General features: G+C 48.7%; 8 protein-coding genes across 8 annotated transcripts; 4 read left to right on the top strand and 4 right to left on the bottom strand.

The window, feature by feature from the left end:
• Positions 1–450: 450 nt before the first annotated feature.
• On the bottom strand, positions 451–1,707 carry FPRO_00229 (uncharacterized protein; the record flags this gene model as incomplete). Its single annotated transcript, XM_031225623.1, has 3 exons — positions 451–866; positions 917–1,565; positions 1,624–1,707. The coding sequence occupies 3 exons, from the start codon at positions 1,705–1,707 to the stop codon at positions 451–453; spliced, it is 1,149 nt and encodes a 382-aa protein (XP_031076241.1).
• Positions 1,708–2,236: 529 nt separating this feature from the next.
• Positions 2,237–2,954, bottom strand: FPRO_00230 (putative PHO88 (involved in phosphate transport); the record flags this gene model as incomplete). Its single annotated transcript, XM_031225622.1, has 3 exons — positions 2,237–2,631; positions 2,694–2,854; positions 2,935–2,954. 3 exons carry the CDS (start codon positions 2,952–2,954, stop codon positions 2,237–2,239), a joined length of 576 nt encoding a protein of 191 aa, XP_031076240.1.
• A 937-nt stretch (positions 2,955–3,891) lies between these two features.
• Positions 3,892–4,767, top strand: FPRO_00231 (uncharacterized protein; the record flags this gene model as incomplete). Its single annotated transcript, XM_031225621.1, has 1 exon — positions 3,892–4,767. The coding sequence occupies one exon, from the start codon at positions 3,892–3,894 to the stop codon at positions 4,765–4,767; it is 876 nt and encodes a 291-aa protein (XP_031076239.1).
• Positions 4,768–6,769: 2,002 nt separating this feature from the next.
• FPRO_00232 (uncharacterized protein) lies at positions 6,770–7,497 on the top strand (the record flags this gene model as incomplete). The annotated part of the gene is made up of 2 exons (XM_031225620.1): positions 6,770–6,892; positions 6,997–7,497. 2 exons carry the CDS (start codon positions 6,770–6,772, stop codon positions 7,495–7,497), a joined length of 624 nt encoding a protein of 207 aa, XP_031076238.1.
• A 674-nt stretch (positions 7,498–8,171) lies between these two features.
• On the top strand, positions 8,172–8,704 carry FPRO_00233 (uncharacterized protein; the record flags this gene model as incomplete). Its single annotated transcript, XM_031225619.1, has 2 exons — positions 8,172–8,241; positions 8,349–8,704. 2 exons carry the CDS (start codon positions 8,172–8,174, stop codon positions 8,702–8,704), a joined length of 426 nt encoding a protein of 141 aa, XP_031076237.1.
• Positions 8,705–10,054: 1,350 nt separating this feature from the next.
• On the bottom strand, positions 10,055–11,093 carry FPRO_00234 (uncharacterized protein; the record flags this gene model as incomplete). The annotated part of the gene is made up of 3 exons (XM_031225618.1): positions 10,055–10,568; positions 10,621–10,783; positions 10,838–11,093. The coding sequence occupies 3 exons, from the start codon at positions 11,091–11,093 to the stop codon at positions 10,055–10,057; spliced, it is 933 nt and encodes a 310-aa protein (XP_031076236.1).
• Positions 11,094–16,725: 5,632 nt separating this feature from the next.
• Positions 16,726–17,853, top strand: FPRO_00235 (putative thiamine repressed nmt1 protein; the record flags this gene model as incomplete). Its single annotated transcript, XM_031225616.1, has 3 exons — positions 16,726–16,760; positions 16,808–16,910; positions 16,963–17,853. The coding sequence occupies 3 exons, from the start codon at positions 16,726–16,728 to the stop codon at positions 17,851–17,853; spliced, it is 1,029 nt and encodes a 342-aa protein (XP_031076235.1).
• Positions 17,854–18,519: 666 nt separating this feature from the next.
• On the bottom strand, positions 18,520–19,641 carry FPRO_00236 (uncharacterized protein; the record flags this gene model as incomplete). Its single annotated transcript, XM_031225615.1, has 6 exons — positions 18,520–18,597; positions 18,652–18,818; positions 18,872–18,971; positions 19,022–19,152; positions 19,206–19,337; positions 19,395–19,641. The coding sequence occupies 6 exons, from the start codon at positions 19,639–19,641 to the stop codon at positions 18,520–18,522; spliced, it is 855 nt and encodes a 284-aa protein (XP_031076234.1).
• Positions 19,642–20,710: the final 1,069 nt, after the last annotated feature.

The raw sequence follows: 20,710 nt of genomic DNA, 5'->3' as shown, positions 1-20,710 counted from the left end.
CCGAGATTTTAGCCAATCAGCGCTGAACAAGCTTGACTTGGAAACCCATATGAGGCTGTCAGGCATCAACTTGGAACCCCTGGCTAAGGGTGCGGATCACCAATCCAGGGACCGATATTCGACAAGGAATTTCAGCTCCTAACAAAGCAAAGTTGATGACAAACAACGCCTTTGTTTGTGTCTTGTTTTAGTGCTGGTTTTGTAAGTCAAACATGAAGCAGTCCTTAATTGAATCCGAGACCGTGGAACATTGCAGCGAAAAGTGATTCGGTTGCCCAACACGAATTTACTCCTGAATCAGGCTCTATTTTGATATACCAATCACAAGAAAGATAGTTCGATTCTCTGCCTGATCGTCCTCGAGCCTGGTTAGGCCTATCGGTACGACGTTGCTTTAATCCTCTGAACTCCAAACTCCAAACCCAGGCCTCAAATCGTAATGTGACGGCATCAAAATTCTAGCTCCTCAACTTCCATACCACAATCAACACATGTCTTGACCGTCATCCCATCCTCATTCTCAACCGTTCTTCCCCATTCATGAACATGCCGCCCACCTCCTATTGCATCTCCAAACTTGCTTGCACCAGACTTGCTCAAATTCCCAGCCTGTCTGCGAAAAGCGTCCGTTCTTGTCTTTTTCTTCAAATCAAGTAGCTTCTCTTTGAACTTGGCTTCCTTGCGAGCTTTCTTCTGTGTCTCTCGTCGTTCATACTCAACGTCTAAAGCTTCTGATGACCCCCACTTCGTCTTGATCGCGTATTCTTCCACTTGACATCGAAGGAAGAGCATCATGTCGTGCCAATGCGATTTGTGGGGGTTTGGCTTTGAGAGATGTGGTAATAATTCTGGATCTCGTAGCTCGGCTATTTTATGTTAGCGATGGCAGTCCGAGAACTTGCACGGATACACTCACGGTCTGTAAGTAGGTAGTCCTCCTTGCACTCAGTCTTGGTCAACAACGAATACTTTTCTGGATATTTCTCCTTGCACTTGTTGCAAACGCAGATATGGAAGACTTCTTCCCAGACAAAGTCAATCTCCAAGCTCTTGCAGTCCTGGCACTTCTTTCGTGTCTCGTTGTCCGCAAGCACACTCAACCCAGGCTCAAAAGGACCTGCCTTTAGCCTCTTCAAGTTCCGTATCAGCTGTAATCTTTCCCACTCCTGAACGCTCATGTGCTTCGGTCGCTGGTCATCCTCAGACTGTCCAGGCTTCTTGCCACCCAGAGCATAGTTATGCGGATCATCTTCCGTCGATAGGAAACCACCCTTCGTATCTGTCATGGCGCTCATATTGTAATCGACGAACTTTGTGAACTTGCGCGCCGGCCGCAACGCCTCCTCATCGCCTTTGTTACGTCCATCTCGATTTGTTCCCTTAGAAGCATCTTCTGTAGAGATGGAGCTGTACGGTCGCTTTCCGTCGGCAGTTTTAGAGATGTACACATCTTTTGTTGGCACGAAGCCTCCAGAGCTCTTGGGGATTTCGGGTGCGGTGCCGGTCGCTCGTTGTTCGGCTTCACGCTGGTCTCGGATCGCCTTTGCACGCAGTCGGTTCTCTTCCTAGATACATGTCAGAATCTCCAGAGAAAATAAATATTTATTCCAGGACTTTACACACTATGCGCTTCGTAACTTCCGGGGTCGGCGGAGTGATTGTGGGTGCAGGCTTTGTTGCCCGAGGTGGTGTAGATGGCCGTTCCATGATGAGCAATCGGAGCGGAGACAAAATACCGAAAGAACAATGCAGAGACAGAGACAGCTGGCTTTCGTTACAAAATCGCAATGCAAGTGGAAAGCGAGAACTTAGGGAGAATTCAGAGACAAAAGAGCGAATGCAAATGTCAAAGGAGAAGTTTGACTCAGGGTCCTCGATGACGGCGATGGGTGGCGGAGGGGCGGTTTGTCGCGATCTAGATCTGAATTATGTCACCAATTTCCACGAGAAAACGTGACTGCAGCCTACGCAAACTTTTGACATTCACCAAAATTTACATGGCTTTTGAGGTCAAAGTCCTCTCAGGTTCTCGTAATATTCTTCTTGCTTTTCTACATTAGATATCATTTCAAGAAATTGTTAAGCATGTTCCAATCCCTTGATTTTGGCTTTCGCCATAAGCAAATACTTTTGCGAGCCATGACACCTGTATTATAGTACAACCAAGGTCTATTACAACCCTAGCCTACGGTCCACGCTATCCTCTAAAGCCGAAATTCGTTTTAGAAGTTCTACTTTACTCCTCCTTGGCACCACCACGGCCAGCGCGCTCAGCAGCCTCAACGGCCTTCTTGTCGCTCTGGGCGGGGCCACCCTGCATGGCGCTCATGAAACCCTGGGGCTGCTTGAAGGGACGCTTGAGGTCACCGGCGGCAGGCTGGCCAAGGACGTGGATCTTGACCATGTTGTTCTCGAAGGCGCTCTTGAGAGGGATGATGCTCTGGATGAGAAGAGGGTTGGTGTACTTCATGTAGATGTGCATGAAGGCCATCATGGCCATACCCATAGCCTGGCCACGGAAAGCGGTGCGGATCTGCTGGTTGTCGTAGGCGTGGATGGTGGTGGTGACAAGTTTGCCCTCCTCAGTGGATCCCATGGGAGCGGGCTCGACATACTTGAGGGTTGTGAGGTCTGTGGGAAGCCATGTTAGTATTGCGATGGTAGAAATTGCCTCAGAAGTCAAGTTATCGTACCCTTCTTCTTGTTGATCTTCAGCTGGGTGTAGAAGTAGAGAGCAGCAATGATGACGTTGCTGGCGAGATAGACGGCGCGAACGACGTTGAGCACGAAAGGATCATCGAAGGGAACACGCTTCGACACCTGCATCATACCCAAGATGATGATCAGGTTGGTGCTATCGCAAATGTCAGCGTTTTCTTCTTTGCGCCACCGGACATAATCTGCGCGACGGCTGTCGCGTGGAGAGCGACTTACATCTGAGGAGAGAGAGCCATTTTGATTAATGAGCTGAAGAGACCGGTAAGAATTGAAGAGAAGAAGCAAGGAAAGAGAAAATGGCAAGGCCAAAGGATTCGGAGGTTGATGAATAGAGTATGAAGATGGTTGCAAAGATTAGAGTGCGGGATGAAATGGAATGGACATGTCTTTGCTGGCCTTTTGGAGAGTGGCCTCCACCTGTGGCTTTTGCCGCACCCTTAGCCCCCTTTGGCCACTGTGGGGAAGCTGCCCGCAAACAGGATGAGACAAGACCATTGGCTTATCTCAAATTTTAGGGGACTTTATCTCAGGTTGTGCCCCTAATTTCATATGTCGGCCTCCGTTGCGTCCCCGAGCCTCATCGCGCCATTCATTCTTCCAACTTCCCATTGCTTCCATTTAGGATTTGGTGTAATCAAACAAAAGATCGACCTGCCATCTCGGGACCCGCGTGAACGTGAAAGACCCGTTTCTATTTTCTCTCAAAAGGCCTAGTTGCCCAGGGCCTGAACAGGCTCAGCACAAATCTGACCTTGCGGAAGCCCGGAAGCTGTGTAACTGCACCCTTTGACTTGTTTCTTTGATGAAAACGGAACGATTCGACGAGTTCTGCAGAACAACCATGGACGTATCTTTGAACATTGTTCGAGTGGACATTATGCTGAAAGAAGGGAATTGATGAACAAAAAGTATTCGATGTTCTCAATGCGAGTTGAACAAAGGAGAGTCGATATTCTCGATTATTGTTCAGTCGAAGCTATGTTCAAATCCAAGGTTGACCCGGTCGCCATGATGGACTCGTCAATGGACTCTGTATTTCTTTAAATACCTAAGGGACTCTCACGAACCTCTTCTACACTCACAGACTCAGTGTTCCACACAAATTACAGAGCCATTTCACCTCAAATCAAACCGTGACTTAAATCAGGTCTTTATACCGAATCAAAGCCCAAAATGTCGTACTCATCACAACGCTACGATCTTGACGCTGCGGCAGCTAGGAGGCGAAACTCCGTCTATTCGAACCAGAGTGCTTACAGTGACTATGATCGACGTCGCAGCAGCAGGTCCTCAGGTAGTCGTGATTCTCACTCGTACTCACGTAGGTCTGGCGAATCCGAAGTGCCTTACCATATGAGATGGGAACAGCAACATCACTATTCCAGACGAGATCAGGACCTGCGCCCGAGAAGGGGCTCAGCTTCTTCCCCAGTATTGGACGACGATTACTCTCATTTGAACAGAGAGCGCCGTGCGAGCAATGACAGACGACGCTCTCGCTCTGACAGAGGGCGGGATCGTTCGCCGCAGGAGGAGATCAACACAACGCTCAACAGTGGTCGGGCACCAATTATCAGGCGAGTGTCAACATATGGTACTTACATCGTGCCCCTCGATATGCAAGGACGCTATCAAACTTCGGACCCCACGAGATGTACTTGCAGATGTTGCCCCCATCCGACAGGTATCTCCCATAGCCACGATAACTATGGACATATGTCCGACGTGCATACTACCAGTCAAGGCCGTTCGCACCCGCCCCACAGATATAACCGCAATGGCAGGCCTGTCTTTGAGGTATATGACAACACAAGGAATGGAATGCGAAGCGAAAACAGTTTTTCGTTTACCATTTCAGTCAACCCCCGACCATCATGTGACCGCATCGTGGCCTTCTTGGCACCCGACAAGCGGTACGCCAAGGTTCTAGTGCACTGGAACAACGGGACGGTGCAGAGGCTCGACAGCAATGTCCCGATGGTTGATCTTCTAGAATACGCAGAATATCTCGAGATCAGGGAGGTGAAGCAGGTGCGCTGGGCAGCCTGACTACCGGCGTATCATGATGTCAAGAAAGATGTAGATCGGGTGAAGTGGGCAACCTCACAATTGGCGCGGGCGCCAGATGTGAAGATTGAGGGTGACAGACGAGAGATTTTGTGGAGATTGATGGTTGAAGGGTGAGCAGTAAGACACGGATGAATATGACGATATCAGAGAGTGTAAGAGTAGATAGTTTTAGATGGGAAAACACAAATATACGAGAAAATATACTCTGAGGCCTGCATCGTCAAGTCCCATGATACTGCAGTGATGAGGGGATTCCAAGAATGACAGCCTCAGCCTCCACAGTCTGCCTAAATTCGAACCACCACATGTAAAACCCACCACTCATGTAACATGCCGTGCCGTACAAGGCTGATAATGGAGTATCATATCAATCTTGTAGTCTATATTACCACTCACAACTGCTGTCCGGTACAGTACAGAACAGTACGTAGCTCTGCCACCCCCTTCACCGTTTGATATCGACTCACCGTGCCCTCCCTGAAAACCTCATGCAACCACTTTAAATCGTATTTTGTTGTAATTTCATCGTTAATGTCTAAATAACCTTGTGATCCACCTGATACAAAACTCCGGCTAGAGGGGCAGTGAGTCAAGCCTCGGTGTCTTTATGGCACGATAATACCATATTGTAGTCTCGATTGGGGTTAATGTTATGACGTTCAAGGGTTCGCCTGTCGGTTCGCTGCCGACTGTGGAGGCTTTTGCCTAAAATTGCGGCGTTGCCTTTTCCCCACGGCCGGGACTAACAACCAACAACAACCACAACCAACAGACGGGCAATTACTCGGTTGGAGCAACTTGTAGCGGTTTTACATCATATATTGTAGATCAAAGGATGCAAGGCACCCGGCAGAGAGCAAAAATGATTCTCACTGGCATTGAATTGTGGGAAAAGAGGATACCAACACATACATAGCCTTGAGCGTGGCAATCGATAAGCGCCCAATGAAGGAATTGGGGGCCCTGCATGCAGTGCTACACTATTCATACTATCAATATATACAGACTGGACTCTAGAACTCTTGTTTCCAGGGCAGACGCAGACACAGCCACGCAGAGTTTGAGCATCGTCGCACACATGTTTCTCTTATTCGACGGATAATGCTCGTAGGAATTCCTCCAGCCTTCTTAGCCTCCTCCTCCAGGCACAGGTGGAGTTGGACCACTCATATCGCAGGGATCTCACGAGTTTCCACCTGAACTCGACCGGGTCACTTAGACTACACACTACTACTACCTGCATTACATAACCTTACACGAGAGATAATGAACCACCAAAAAAGAACGCTACGGAAACTAAACACCTCAGTAAAATCAGGCAGCCTAGATTCTAAAATGGAGGAACAACGTAATCAACGCACTCAGAAGAATGCGTCACCTATGCCAAAAAACCGCTCCTGAAGGAGCCGGCATGACTAGTGCGGTGTGTGTCGTGCAAGGGACACCACTTAGACGGAGACCCGGAGCATCATATAGATCGGAGACAGGGGTGCGACTCGACCAACTGCCCTTTACCTAAACCAAACCGACCCAAAAGGTATCACATCCCATGGACGGGAGCCTGGCAGTGCGGCTCGGCACGATACCTCATGCCCACTGTGGAAAATGGGGTCCGCGATAATGGGCGGGCTCGCTCACTACAACACTCTGTTGGCTTGGGTTGGGATTGGATTGGATTGGATCAAGTCCCGTTGTTGCCTATAAGACCTCTACCTTGTCCACGGACGCTCTTATACCAGATGCCTCGGGGTTTAAAAACGCCACGAGATGCTTTCCGTTCAGGCAGAAAATAAAGATCAAGACACACAAGTTCCATCCAAGCATATCTCCTGCACTTGAGCCGATATACATACAATCAGTTGCAAGAATTCAGTTGCCTATTACCACCTCTCTTATCCCCCTTCGCTTCTCGCCAATCGTTCTATGGGCCACCTAGGACTCCTTCACCTATACCAGTCCGTTATCAGAAACAGAAATAGCCATGTTTGGTACTTGGAAGTACGATCCTGAGACGGATGAGGTCCAGAGCGTTCGCAATGGCTTCGACCCTGTCACGGCCCGCTCCAGTTCCCACCAGGCTTGCGATCGCTGTCATGAGAAGAAGGTATGTCCGCCAAAGCATTGGCTAGCCCAACAAGGCTTCTTAACGCCAAGATCCTTCCTCGCCCTTTTCGCTTAGAGCTTATTTGCTGACGATGACCTGTATAGCTCAAGTGCAGTGGAGACAAGAATGGCTGCGAACGATGTCGGAGCAATGGTCTTCGCTGCGAGTATACACGCTCCGGCTCCAAGTCTTCCAAGAAGAAGAGCAGTCCTCGCAAGTCCAACGATGGCGACAGTCCATCGAGCTCCAGCTCCCGACGAGGGGGCAGCTCGTCCAAGCGCTCTAGCAAGCATCACGGACACTCGTCTCGAATAGTCACCTCGGGGGACGAATCAGGGGGTGTTCTGAGCCAGTTCGACTTCTCACAGCTCAGCCCTGAAGATGGCTTCGATCTCAACTTGCTCTCGAGCGCTGACCAGAGCGCTGGAGGCTATGCCACGGCTGGACCCTCGGGAGACCAGTACAGCATGCAAGGCTATGACACAAGCTACCAGCAGTGGGATGCATCAGGGTACTCACAGGGCTACTCGAATGAAGCCTGGGGCGGCGAGTATGACCAGAGTGCTTACACCCATGATCCGCGATACTATCACAGCGGACGCTAGCCCTAGGGCAAGGCTGACTCGGGAACATTGTAACGACATCATGACGGAAAGTGTATGATTAAACTCTTCTTTTTTTCACTTCTCTTTATACCCCGTTTTAATCCTGTTGTTCCTTTTCTTCTCTTTTCTTTCTTTTGTTAGAGGCATTGTTTAGCAACCCAATTTCATGTTTATTACACTTACATAGAACACAACGCTTGGACGGACCGTCATTCCTTCTGATGGCAAGGCGCACACAAGCTATGAATATCGAATGTTTTCTGATCTCTGATGATGTACGATATGACCTACCTGTTTCGGGTGATTATTACTGTGGCGGAGCGCAAGAGCTAGAGCCCAAACCGAAACGTTTCGGCCCCAGAGCTAAAGGGAATAAGAATAATAATAGAAATCGCGAACCAGAAACAACGTTTATGCACGGGGGGGGAGATGACTTGTCCACTGCATTGCATGCTGACTCTGCTCGTGTTGTTCGTGTTGTTGGAGCAGACATGTGACCTCGAATTAGGTAGAACTGGAAGTTGGAGTTGAAATGCCTTAGTCATCATGCACGACGTCACAAATTGACCGGGGTAGCAAAAGAGCTCCCAAAGCTTTTTGCATCACGACTCTAAGCTCATCGCTAAGCGCCAATTGCAACAGTTGCATTTCTCACTTGCATATAATTCGCAAAAATGGCGAATGAAGATCTAGTGACGGCGGTTAAGTCAAAGTCTGTTTTTGACTATCTCAATGATTGGGGCAGTAAGTCACTCACTCACTCACCCTTACCATTCACATTTCCCAGTATCAGTGCAAATGCTCTTGTGACTCAAGAAAAACAAGTTATAGACTAACATTGAAAAACCCAGCTGCATCTCTCCCTCCATCTCTCCTCGCAACCCTCATCACCGCTCTTCACGCGCGGCCCCCATCCCTGCCCCTCTTCATCTTCACACCTCCGCTTCTCTTCTCGTCCTATCTCAACCTGTCCGGCTATCCCACCGGCAGTGCTGGCTTAACCGCTGCCTGGTCGGGACTCTACGTGCTGTTGGCTCTGCGACGACGTCAGCCTTTCCGTGGACGGTTCTCGGTCCGAGGGGTCGTGCGTGGCACGGCTATTGGGTTGGGGGCCGCGAACTGCGTTGCTGGCGGTTGGGTCTATGCCAATGGTGATTTTGAGAAGGATGAGAAGGCCAGAGTGGACAGAAACCGATGGGGGAACTAGGTTTTGAGTTGTGTTGGCTGTATGATAGGTGTTGTACGATATGTTTGTTGTATGTCAGTGCGGAATGAGATTGTAGGAGCCGTTGGTCCGGCAGTTGGGTGCGTTGGTTATGAATCAAGATGTATATGCGTCACGAAAATGAACATCTGTCTTATCAATTTCCCATGGCCAGGATAACAAACTAGCGCCAACAAACCTCATAATGCTGTAACCCTTCGTCGTGACTCACAAGTCATCTCCCATATATCTGAGACAAAGCAAATTCCTACGCAACACTTTCTCATAGTAGAAACTGCCGGTCATGAAGTTGTAATGCTTCAAGACAAGGTCAGATCATAAGCTCGTTCCCGGTGCCTGTCGACATTCGGGAACGAGCTTACCATCCAACAATTGGCTGCAATACGAGACGGCGAGGCAGATTTACATAAACCAAAACGACCCTGGCATACATGATGAGCCCATCATCTAGAGCATGCAGAATGTTCCTTTTTATAAGCTGGAGTGGTAATTGAGTCAATTTCCATGTTGCTGCTGTGGCTGACCCAGGTTGCAGCGACACCCAAATATAGCATCACCAGCCTCAATCCTACCCTGTGTTAGTCATGCTGTCAAGAGGATCATATGAGTCAGAATGATATATATTGAAGGGGTTGCGATGCTTTGCTATCGCATATAGGACTTGAGAAAGATAACTTAGGCTTCCTTGAACTTTACGATGAGTAATACCTCAACTTAGCCAAAGGCATAAACTCAAGCTTAAAGCTCTAATCATGGTAGCAGTGTCAGCATCTCACGTGTTGGAAGTCATAAATGATAGCACTTTTTCTTCTGCTATTTTACCCAACGCCCTGCTATCCAGGTATCATCAGTAGGTATCTATTAATACAGTTCAAACCCTGTATTCCAATGCGCCTTTTTCTTCTCCTATCGCATCAACAGGCAAACTCGTGCCTCTGTTGAAAAAGGGAAATCTCCAGCCCAAAGTCTAGCATTCAGTGCCTCCCCATCTCTTTAGAATAAAACGCCAGTCCGGAAGACATTCTCAGCCCTTGATTCGTCTCCCGAAACTCATACGGCCCTTGCCGTCAAATGCATAGTAAGTCATGAATAGAAAAAACCTCGACACATCTGGTTTTCGAGTGGTAGATATGAAATCCTTCTCTTGGTGGCCTAGACACGTCGTCGTCGGTGTCTGCCGAATCGAGGTTGTTCTAAGTAAAAGGAAAAGTATCGGTTGTACATGTGTAGTTTGTGAAAAGAGCTTTTTCGTGTTCGACTGAGCTTTTCGGGGGATGAAATGATCAAAGTTTTATCAGGATGTCAGTATCGGCCGTGGCCGAGTGGCCATGGTCAGAGAAGCAGATGGTCAGGTCTTGTCGCTGTGCTGAGTTTTGATCCTGACATGAAGAACAACAGCAAGACGAAGGCTGAGAGGAAAACGGCTCGAAAAAATGTGCGAGGTTGAAACCGACTGCGATTTTTGCAGACGTCTTTTGTCATGCTGGGAATGGGATTCGGAATTCCCAAACTTGAGACCTGGAAGTCATCAAGATAGTTGACATCGCATTCACGGGCCTTCGGCTCGGCGTAGCTCTTGTACTCTGCCACGACGCTCTCGGCGTCCCAGCCAGCGATCTTTCGGACAACTCCGACAACGCATCCAGTTCGGTGCTTTCCGTGATTGCAGTGAATCAACAGAGGGTAATTTGACTTGTCGAGGACGATACTGAGGATAGCCTTCATTGTGCCCAGAGGAATGGCTTCCTTCTTGGTGCCCTTCATGTTGAAGACGACTTGTCGAATACCTTCACGCTGGACGAAAGTCTCAAGATCGTGATCAAGTTCATCCTTCTTGACAAGCGTGCTACAACAGGTTAGCGGCGATGCCAAAAACGCATCATAATGGAGGCACTAACACAATGGTCTTGAGGCCCAGACCCTTGAGGTACTCGAAATCGTGAGACCTAGGAAAGCTACTTCGGTAAACGCCTGGAATGACAACGCCAAAATTGTGAGGTCGGCCATTGAAAGGCGCTGTGTAGTCGGTTGACTGTGATTGATATGCCGATGTTGAGGAGGCTTAAGTTCGGTTAGAGATAGTTCATTGGGACTAGATTATCTAGTGCAACTTACCACTCGAATTACTAGTTCTTGAAGATGTTGATAGGGATGCTTCCATATTGACGGCCGAAAGGCTCCCGGATCGGCTGACATTTGTAGCATCGCGGCCATTGAAGAGGGCTTCCTCTACTTCTTGCATCGTCTCTTCTCTTGTGGAGCTTCGAGAGCCCTGTCTTGAACGGAATTGTGTGGCGTTGGGTGTTTGTTGGCCTTCTCTGGTATGCGTGGGCTCCTCCACGAAGAGTCGTGAACTGCGTTTCGAAGTCATATTGTCTAGGGTCATACAGTCTTGCTCTGATCCTCTAGGACTATTTCGGATGACTTGGTGATGTCGCTGTGATAGTAACCGTGATGTAGATGGCTGATAGATCGGATGAAGTAGGTGGTAGGTAGTATGAAGAGTGAAGTTGTCGTGGGGGAAGGCGGGTTGATCTTTGAAGGCGGGATGGACTTTTAAAGTCGAAAGTTTGAAGTTGCAACGGTAGGTCGAATATGCAACCTATGTAGTAGTTGCAAGTGCTCGCGCGTTGCAAGTATCGGCTACAAGATTGTGGAATTCATTTTGGCGACGATGAGCTGAACAAGCAACTTCATTCGAGTCTGGGTGGGAGGCACGAGATCAAGTATTCAAGCGTGGGGGGGTGAATCCTTGCTCTGAAGCAGGTCCCAGTCTCCAGATAATTTAGCTTGGGTCTTTGACAGGAGCTCGGTCAAGGAGAAGGAGAAAGGTTGGTGGTGATGAAAGGAAGAATGGGGCGAGACGAGAGAGACAAAAAAAGATGCCGGGCTTGCTTTGAAAGACAAGGCAAGGCTGTCGTGGGTTCTTGTCTTGTCTCGAACAAGGGTCCACCAACGGATGGATATGCAGTAAAATCCCGACGATGCCAGGGACTGTGACTGGGACTGGGACTGGGATTACTGTAATCTGCTGCCCGGGCGGAGCGGAGAGGACTGACTTCTCTCACTGCTGAGAAAGCGAAAAAGCGCGAGGAGTGGCCGTAGTTGACCAACACACGACAGTAAGCAAGGATTGTCAGTAGGAAAAATCTGGTGGTGGTGATGATGGTTAAGTAGGAGTGACCTGGCAGAGATGGGGGCGACAGAATAACGGCCAAAGTCTATGGGGGTGTAAGAAAAGACTCTGGGACGATGACGATATGTGTGATTGGCTCTCTTGGTGCGGACTATACCATAAGGGGAAACTCTCGCGGCTGAGCTAAGAGGACCAGGTGTGTCGGGGGTAATTTATGGTGGCCCGCGACCAGACACGGAGCAGCGAGTTCAGGGCTCTGGAGCCTCCATCACAAACTAAACTCCACTGGCACTCACTGAGATGGAAGCGAGAGTGAAAAGTCCGCTCGGAGATACCTACCTACACTGACTTGTCTTGACTAGCTAACTGCACAGTTGTTCCTAGATCCATTGATTAACAATCGACTAGTCGTGACAACTCAAAGATCATCCTCTGATCAGAGACAATTTTCCCACTCAAACGACTAGACCAAACCCGGGTCTTGGTTACATCGCAGACGTAGGCTGCACGGGTCTCGAAGTGAATGAATATCGCATATCAATCTCCATGGATCACAGCATGCATTTTCTCACACTCGATACGTTTGCGTTTCAAGGTTGTTCAGTCTCCCCGCGTTACCAGAAACTCTATCCAACTCTGTCATGTCATCGCACATGGCATGCTTCTTTTGTGGCTCTCTCTAATGTTTCTCCCGGTTGTTTTAATGCAAAAGTTTATACGGATATGCACCTAGCACTGAAGTTTGGGTGATTTGCCGAGGCGGGCTGTTTTCTCGGCCGTCGGCACGTAGCTTTCGTCCTAAGGTTTAGACATCCCACGTCCCCCATCACGATGCTGCATTTGATGCAGCATGCTCAAATGGAAAAAGCAGCAAGGCCATCGTGGAAATAGGCTGTATGTACACAAGAGGCCTAGAACCCTCGGTCGCGCAACTCGAAGCCCTCGAGCCACATGGTGTCTCCAAGCCACACCCTCTCTCGACCAATCTCACCCTCTTTTGGGGATGACGATGACGGAGACGCACGTCCTTTGTGCAAGGTATCCCCTGGTCGGGGCGCATCTCCAGACGCGACAGCAACAGCTCAAATATGATGACAGCATCAAGTAACGTTAACCGCCTTCATTATTTTATGCGTTATACAACAATCAATACGCAAACATGTCGCCTCTTTCTTCCTCTGTCTGTTTTACCCCAGGATCATCCACGCAGCGGAAGTCTGGAGTAACGAAGATCAAGTTAGAGTTTCCTGCCTCAAAACGCTACGATATTCGTGGGCTACCGCGCAAGGCACATTTCTGCTGTAGATCAGTAAATGGTGTGCTGCTGTTGTAAACAAGTGGATGTCTTTTAACGGAAGCTCATGTGGGAAACCAATAAGCTTGTAGTATCTTGAACCCTTTTTAAACACAGACCGCCGCTCACCTTGGATCTGAACGCGCCGGTGCTCGTTTGATGCCAGCTAAAAACTAGGTTGGTGTGTTGATCGCTTGAGCGACGCATCACCTATTGAGGGGTAATAAACGACAACGCAGCATTTTCTGGCTTGTGATTTACCTGGACCAAAGACGCGTTGTGTTTTGAAACTATGCGATATTATAAAAAGAAACTGTGTTGTGCGTGGTTGTCTCCAAGTGATGTCAAGTTTTTGGAGGCGAGGCACAAGGCGCGGGTGAGACACGGCGTCGATCTGTCATGCTCGAGGTTAAACCTCCACGTAGCACAAATACGTATACATACGTGTATTGCAATATGCACACCGCACCTGATATTCAGATCTTCACCTCATGAAACGTCTTGAAACCAACATCCAGACGTCTCAAAGAGACAAACGTCAACCTGTAGCTTTTGGGCTTCCCCACGGAGTGCAACCAATGATGCGCAGCTTAAGTCAGAGCTGTTTTTGGTAGAACTTGGCCCTCCAATGAGATACTGTGTGATTTATTTTGTCACCCTTGCTCAACATTTGTACCAAGCCAGCCCTGAGCCATTGCCGCCACAGTGATCATCATCGTAGCTTGGCGGATTCGGCACAGTCGGGGGGCCCTTGTGCCTGTACAACAAGTCCCTGAAATGATGATCCATTCTGCATCATCGCATTCTTCTTTTTTTTTGCCCTGCACTGCAAATGTGCATGATTTTGATACAAATATCTTAATATTAACCTGGCATCTTTTGCTTCAGACTTCATTAAGTTACATTTTGGTAGGGCCTCATAAGCTTTGGTGGTGCTTTCACACAAAAATTTAAAATATTTTCTAGCTGTGAGCTGAACTGAAATGGTCTGAAATGGTCTGGTTGTAAGTGGCGGAAGCGTGACGGCCGGACTCGACCGAACCACCGACCCGGCCGTAATTACGGCTGTATCGGATATCTCCCGGCGTCGCTCTTATGATACCGGCGTCAAATAGTTCTTGTTTTTTCTTGTGTTAGTAACGGAATATCGCAAGATTCTAATCCGATCTTATGCTCCAGACTCCGTGGATATTACCAATTCATATCTCCATCGTCCGCTATTCCCGACCGTCACGGGGTTTTCCTCTCCTGCAGCGCACCATTTGAAAATCTGATCGACGTCATCGCTGCTTACGAGACTGGTTTCGTCTCACTCCAGCCTCAATATCAGCCTCACCTAACAGCCGTAATCATTGCCTTCTTCACTTTGTTGCTATATCTGGATGCTTTGAGATTATTCAACGGCATGCTGCCGCCGTCGAATGTGCATCGCCCGCTTACACGCGACATGTCGTTTGCAGATACTCCCAACCACCAATCATTTTCTCGCTTGCCCTGGGCGTAACTTTAACTCATGGTCCGTGAACGGCTTGAAATGTTAATGTTTCGCGTCGCATCCAAGGTTCAAAGACTGGAAAGTGCTCGTGTGCCTGTATCAATAAACTGACACGGATACGGCATCATCCTAGGTTGAAGCAGGCCTCAGTATACCAGGCACTTCCCTGTCCGGGGAAGTCTAAGTCAAATCCAAATGTCTTACACCGCGCGGGATGAAGCTTTTGCAGGAACTTTCTTACGTACATACAGCTCTCGGTGAGAGACGCACATCTCGGTCGCCTATTTTAGGAGCAACCGACCTCAGATCTGTCTCAAAACCAAAACAATAGGGAACAAGAGACAAGGTCCCACGTGAAGACCTACGCTTTTCGACACCGAAGATGCAACGGGCCAAGCAACCCGCGATATTGGGATCCTTGTGTTTCCTATTCGGGACACCGAGATCCCACGGTCTCAGCTCGTTCTCAGGGGAGAGCTCTGCCCCAGCTCCGGGTCTAGATCCCCGAGCCAATTAGGGAGACGGAGTTTGCGACAAGCTATTGCATCTAGAATTCCTTGTGTCTTTAGAATTTTGTGAGAGGCCCTTCAGCCCTGTCAACGGCAGTAGGACATGCGGGCGCCTGGCCGAGTGCACGGAGCTGTGAGCTTTGAAGAGGGCCAATGGGATTGGTCGTAGGAAATGAAGAATTGGCGTGAATTGAATCCGAGAACCTTTTCTCCTTATTATTATGTGTGCTGTTGTCAGTTGATATGCTCAAATTGCTCAATGCTACTGCTCAGTCATTGTTATGCAGCTCCTTGTCTCCTCAATCGAGCATGTACCCAAGACATTCAACGGACGCATGTTGAAAGAAGCTCATCACAACTGTTTCACATGCGAAATCACAATCGACATTTCTAACCCGGAAACATGTTTTGCCGAAGAACTTTCCTCGATCATCCATCGGCAAGTATCTCCTGAGCCGTGTAGTAGACGGCAGTTTCTCGAAGCACCCCGAATTTGCCGGCGGCTATAATGAGCATCATGCTATCGAAATGACAGGTTCTGTCAAGCGGGCACCTGTCCCAACGTATCGTCAGATCATCTGTGAAGCTATTGGCAGTTCTCTAAAAGATATCTTGGTACATATGCAACTTGTTGTTGGTCGAACCGAGCTTCCGGTCTAGGTCTAATTGTATCACGATCCAGCAAAAGTGTCGTGAGATTGAGGTTGTGGTGGACCTTGATGAGCCTACCCTGAACTGAAGCCTTACCGCGACATTTCCAAGATCATAATGTGAATGGCAAGTGGCTCAATTTTTGATATTATTCATTTCATGGTTCTTTTCTCAATCACTTTCTTCAGGTTTCATGGGTGAACGCAATTCATGATCTGGTGTCATATCATGTTGGCAATCTGCATAGAGTTAACCCTACTGCAAGATGCCCCACGACTTGAAATGTTAAGCCGAGCCGTGAAGCGCTCTCGAGGCCTCTATCACCAAAACTGAGCCATTTGTTGTTACATTACTACTCACTATTGATAACCGATAGCCAATAAGACCTTTATTTCCGTACAAATGCCCACATTACAATGACGTTGAGGTCGTGTAGGATGCATCAACCCCGCTGAGGGGTTGTTGAGGCATTCATATATCAAGACCCCATCCTCTCACTTTCTCAACTCTTGTTCTTCAACTCATCTATCTGACAATTGTCTTGTCTCAATCAGTAACTTTGTTTCAAACACCACTCACATAACTTTCGGTACGATGTGACATCGCACGACCAAGGAGCAATGGCTCTCTTCGCAATTATTACCATGTATCAAGGTAACGTTTAAAAGAACGCATCCGGGTGTTCAACTGCCTCTATGCTCTGTACCTCCCCTCATCTCACGATGCATCTCATTCACCTTCAATGGTGATGACTGTGCGTCGTCTGTGAGGACGGGCAGAGCAGGGCAGTTGATCTGAGAAATACCGGCGAACTTGATCTGGATAATACCAGCGAAAGGACATGCTTCTTGACATCCTCCCCTTTGCTCCGGGTGACCGGGAAACTAACCCTAGCAGTACACCACTTGGTCTTTCATCATGTCGACTGATAAGATCACTTTCCTCACCAACTGGTACCACTGACTTGCTATAGTAATGAACTTGTGTTGACTGTTATTAGGCACGCTACGCCTTACCACGCGCCGCTGTACCTAGCTCAGGCTAAGGGATACTTTAAGGAGGAGGGAATCAAGGTTGCTCTTCTTGAGCCCAACGATCCTAGTGTAGGTGCCTGTTACCTGACGAATGGTGACCAACATGCTGATGACCGTCCAGGATGTCACTGAGATCATTGGTACTGGCAAGGTCGACCTTGGATTCAAGGCCATGATTCACACTCTGGCTGCCAAGGCTCGAAACTTCCCCGTCCAGTCCATCGGTAGTCTTCTAGATGAGCCATTCACTGGCGTCGTCTACCTCAAGGACTCTGGCATCACCACCGACTTCCGCACCCTCAAGGGCAAGCGTATCGGCTATGTCGGTGAATTTGGCAAGATCCAGATCGACGAGCTCACCTCGCACTATGGCATGACTCCTGATGACTATACCGCCGTGCGCTGCGGTATGAACGTCTCCAAGGCCATCATCAAAGGCGAGATCGACGCCGGTATCGGTCTGGAGAACGTCCAGATGGTTGAGCTCGAGGAGTGGCTCTCTGCCCAGGGCCGCCCCAAGGACGATGTCCAGATGCTTCGCATCGACGAACTCGCTGAGCTTGGCTGCTGCTGCTTCTGCACCATCCTCTACATCGGCAATGAGAAGTTCCTCGCTGAGAACCCCGAGAAGGTCCGCTCGTTCCTCCGCGCCGTGAAGAAGGCCACCGACTTTGTCCTCGCCGAGCCCGAGAAGGCCTGGGCCGAGTACGTCGACTTCAAGCCCGTCATGGGCACCGCGCTCAACCGCAAGATCTTTGAGCGCAGCTTTGCCTACTTCAGTAAGGACCTCAAGAACGTCAAGCGTGACTGGGAGAAGGTCACCAAGTACGGCAAGCGTCTTGGTGTTCTTGACGAGAGCTTCGAGCCCAACTACACCAACTCGTACCTCGAGTGGACTCTTTCTGGAGAGTCTAGTGACCCAACTGGAGACCAGAAGCGTATTGCTCAGCTTCAGAAGGATGTCGCTGCCTCTGGTGGCTTCCACCGTCTTCAGGCTGAGGTCAAGGCTTAAGTGCGCCCTAGGATGATACGGAGGAATATGATTTGACCTAGTACAGATACATATCTGATGCACTCTCTTTTGGTCTGGAGGAAGCTACAAGGTCACTCGTTTAGCAGGCTCTGCCACACCAATATCAAGAAATTACTCCGGTATTTTTAGGTCATTTACGTGAAGTCTGTTGTATCGTGACGATGCTGACCTTGGACTGGAATGCTGACTGCCACCACATCGATGAACCGTTTCCGGCCAACCGGCTGGGCGGCTGGATTGGCCGTTTCCTAAAGTATGCATCTCTATAAGCGCATTTCTTTCGTGCGGCTGAGATTCCCCATGTTCACACTTTAATCCGAATGAAGAATGTGTGAAGTCTACAGCCCTATACAAAGTGAGACATGCTGAGCGGGCAGCCGGGAAGCCACTTGATCTCAAGGCTGACATGACAAGGCTGGTATGTTCAAACGCTGAAAGCGGCTGTGAGAGTTTCTTGGGAGATTTCACAGAGAGATGCCTGAGCATATGTATGAAAGGAGGGTATTATAATATTGATGGCGTTGGAGCCTGCTTGGTGTATATGCCAGATATCTATCTACATGTAACCCAAGAAGAAGCATTACTGAAATCGCATTATCGTCTTTAGAAGTCGTGAATCTTATATCGTTGAGAGAATATGTGTCATTATGGTGTGAACTCAAGAACGTGCTCTGGGTGTGGGTTGGCGAGGAAGTCTGGGGGCAGTGTACCAGGAGGAGGAGCCTGCATCAAGGTTCATCAGCATTCTGGTCAAGAATTAAGTCAGGGGATACTAACCTGAAGCTTCTCTGACCACTTCTTGATATCTTCGTAGTTCTTGCAAGTGTGCTTGGTGTTGAAGTCGGGGAACGCGCTGGGGTTCTTCCTGTCGTACCAGACTTGTCCAAGAACACCGGTATCAACGTTGCACATGAGAACTTGGCGAATTGTGTCAAGGCAGTGCGCTGCAGTAGTCAGTACTGGAAACTTGGTAGAGAAGCGCGGTAGTGTGACTTACTGACGTGCAGGCGGAAAACCTCGCCGTCGTTCTTGAAGGCATGTCCACCCAGGGCCTTGTAGTGGTCGTAATTGAAGTAGAGAGACTTACGGACAAGATTCTGTGACGAGATTAGATATTGTTCCCTTTACTTTGCAATTGGCTTCATACCAGACAGTGAAGGTGATGCATGCCCTCAACATTGACGATGAAACCGCCGCCATGTTCAGGACTAACTTGGACATGGGCATCAGTGAGACCGCTGGCAATTCCATCTTCGTATGAGATGACACCAGGTCGATCTTAAGAATGTTAGTCAATGCTTCAGCAGGCTGTTCAAGAGGCAAACACATACAGTCAACACCGAGTGACTCCCACGCCGCATCGACTTTAGCAGAGCCGTTCTTGCGGAAGTCATTCTCTTCCATAAAGTTTCCATCAAATGGTTGCTCGTGGTATTTTATCGAAATGTCCTTGAGAACCGGCGCTGTAATTGAGAGGTCAATTGATGGTTCTAGGTGGGGTTATTGAGTCGAGGACTTACACCATGATGTTGTGTGTGCAGCACATGTCTGGTCAATGTTGAGATATGCCATTGAGATCCAAGCACCAGTGAGTGCTGAGATGAAGATAATTGAGAGAAGAGTGAAGATCCATCCGACACATCTGCATGCAGAGCATCGCCGTCTTCGAGGAGGGACATAATGGTAGGATTCTGAGTCTTCGTCTGTATCTTGACCGTCGACGAGAGGGTTCAAGAGTGCAGATTCTTGTTCTTGCTTGGGAGCCATGTTTGCAACAATTGGGAGGTGTGAACAATAGAAGAGAAAACAATTGATGAACGAGTTGTGTTTAAAGGTGAGATGAATCTGAGTAAGACAAGAATAGAGTCAGAAGTGAGAAGAAGGAAATAACCCAAAGCTCTCGAGGTTCTGATAAAATCAGAACGGGAACTCTCGAGACCCTTAACATGACGATATTGAGCGGCTGACACCCATAGTGCCAACTCAATGCACACTGCCGATTCAGCCGGCGCAGTCCAGCAAACTCTCATGCTCCAGATGAGGCAATCCGTGGTTATCACAGCCCTCACAAAAGGTTCTAGACATGGGCATCGGAAGAGAGGCTTTGGAGCTAGTCTAAGCAGTGAGATACGCAGAAGTGAGATAGCAGTACACGATAGTACCGACTTACACGAGAAACGAGGCGGGCACCAATCACCGAGACCCAGACAAGAAGCGATCATACCTACATCGACATAGCGCACCTCGTGAAGAAAGGCTGAGATGTGTTTAGGCAGGGTAGGATCCCGCCTCCGCATCCGACTTGGTATCGCGCTAATGTACCAAGACCAGAGAAGTTGCTCTCCGTGACCAGACGGATCAGAAAGCTGTTGGAAGCATCTCGCCTTAGAGGCGATTTAACTTCCCACAACCGTGAGGCTGAGGTTGAATCTGACCAACAATGCTCCCTGCAGAAAGCCACAATCGCTACTGTAATATTTTGGCCGCACTTCTTTTTTTTTTCTTTTAAAAAAGATGGCTTTTGGTAGTTAAGGTTGTAATCGTTAGCTACTAAGACGTGATGGGAATGAGGCTTGCAGGGGGTTGGGCAGAACGTTGGTCTTGGTGGTTTAGCTATACGAAGTCGATCGCTTCTAGTCCGTGCTGCCGAAGTTCTTCTTTTTTTTAATTGACGACATCGAACCCCATGATTCGCAATTGGGACGGGTAGATCATATCGTATAGCAAGGGTTTAGATCAATCCAAGACATTTTCGTCCATCAACTACATCATCAATCCCAAAAGGGCCACCCGAAGATGGATCTTATGCACGTCTGACACGACATATTAACTTTCT

This window comes from Fusarium proliferatum (genome assembly GCF_900067095.1).
Source record: "Fusarium proliferatum ET1 genome assembly, contig: FPRO_scaffold001, whole genome shotgun sequence".
Classification (NCBI taxonomy): domain Eukaryota; kingdom Fungi; phylum Ascomycota; class Sordariomycetes; order Hypocreales; family Nectriaceae; genus Fusarium; species Fusarium proliferatum.
This window is presented reverse-complemented; position numbering and strand designations above follow the sequence as displayed.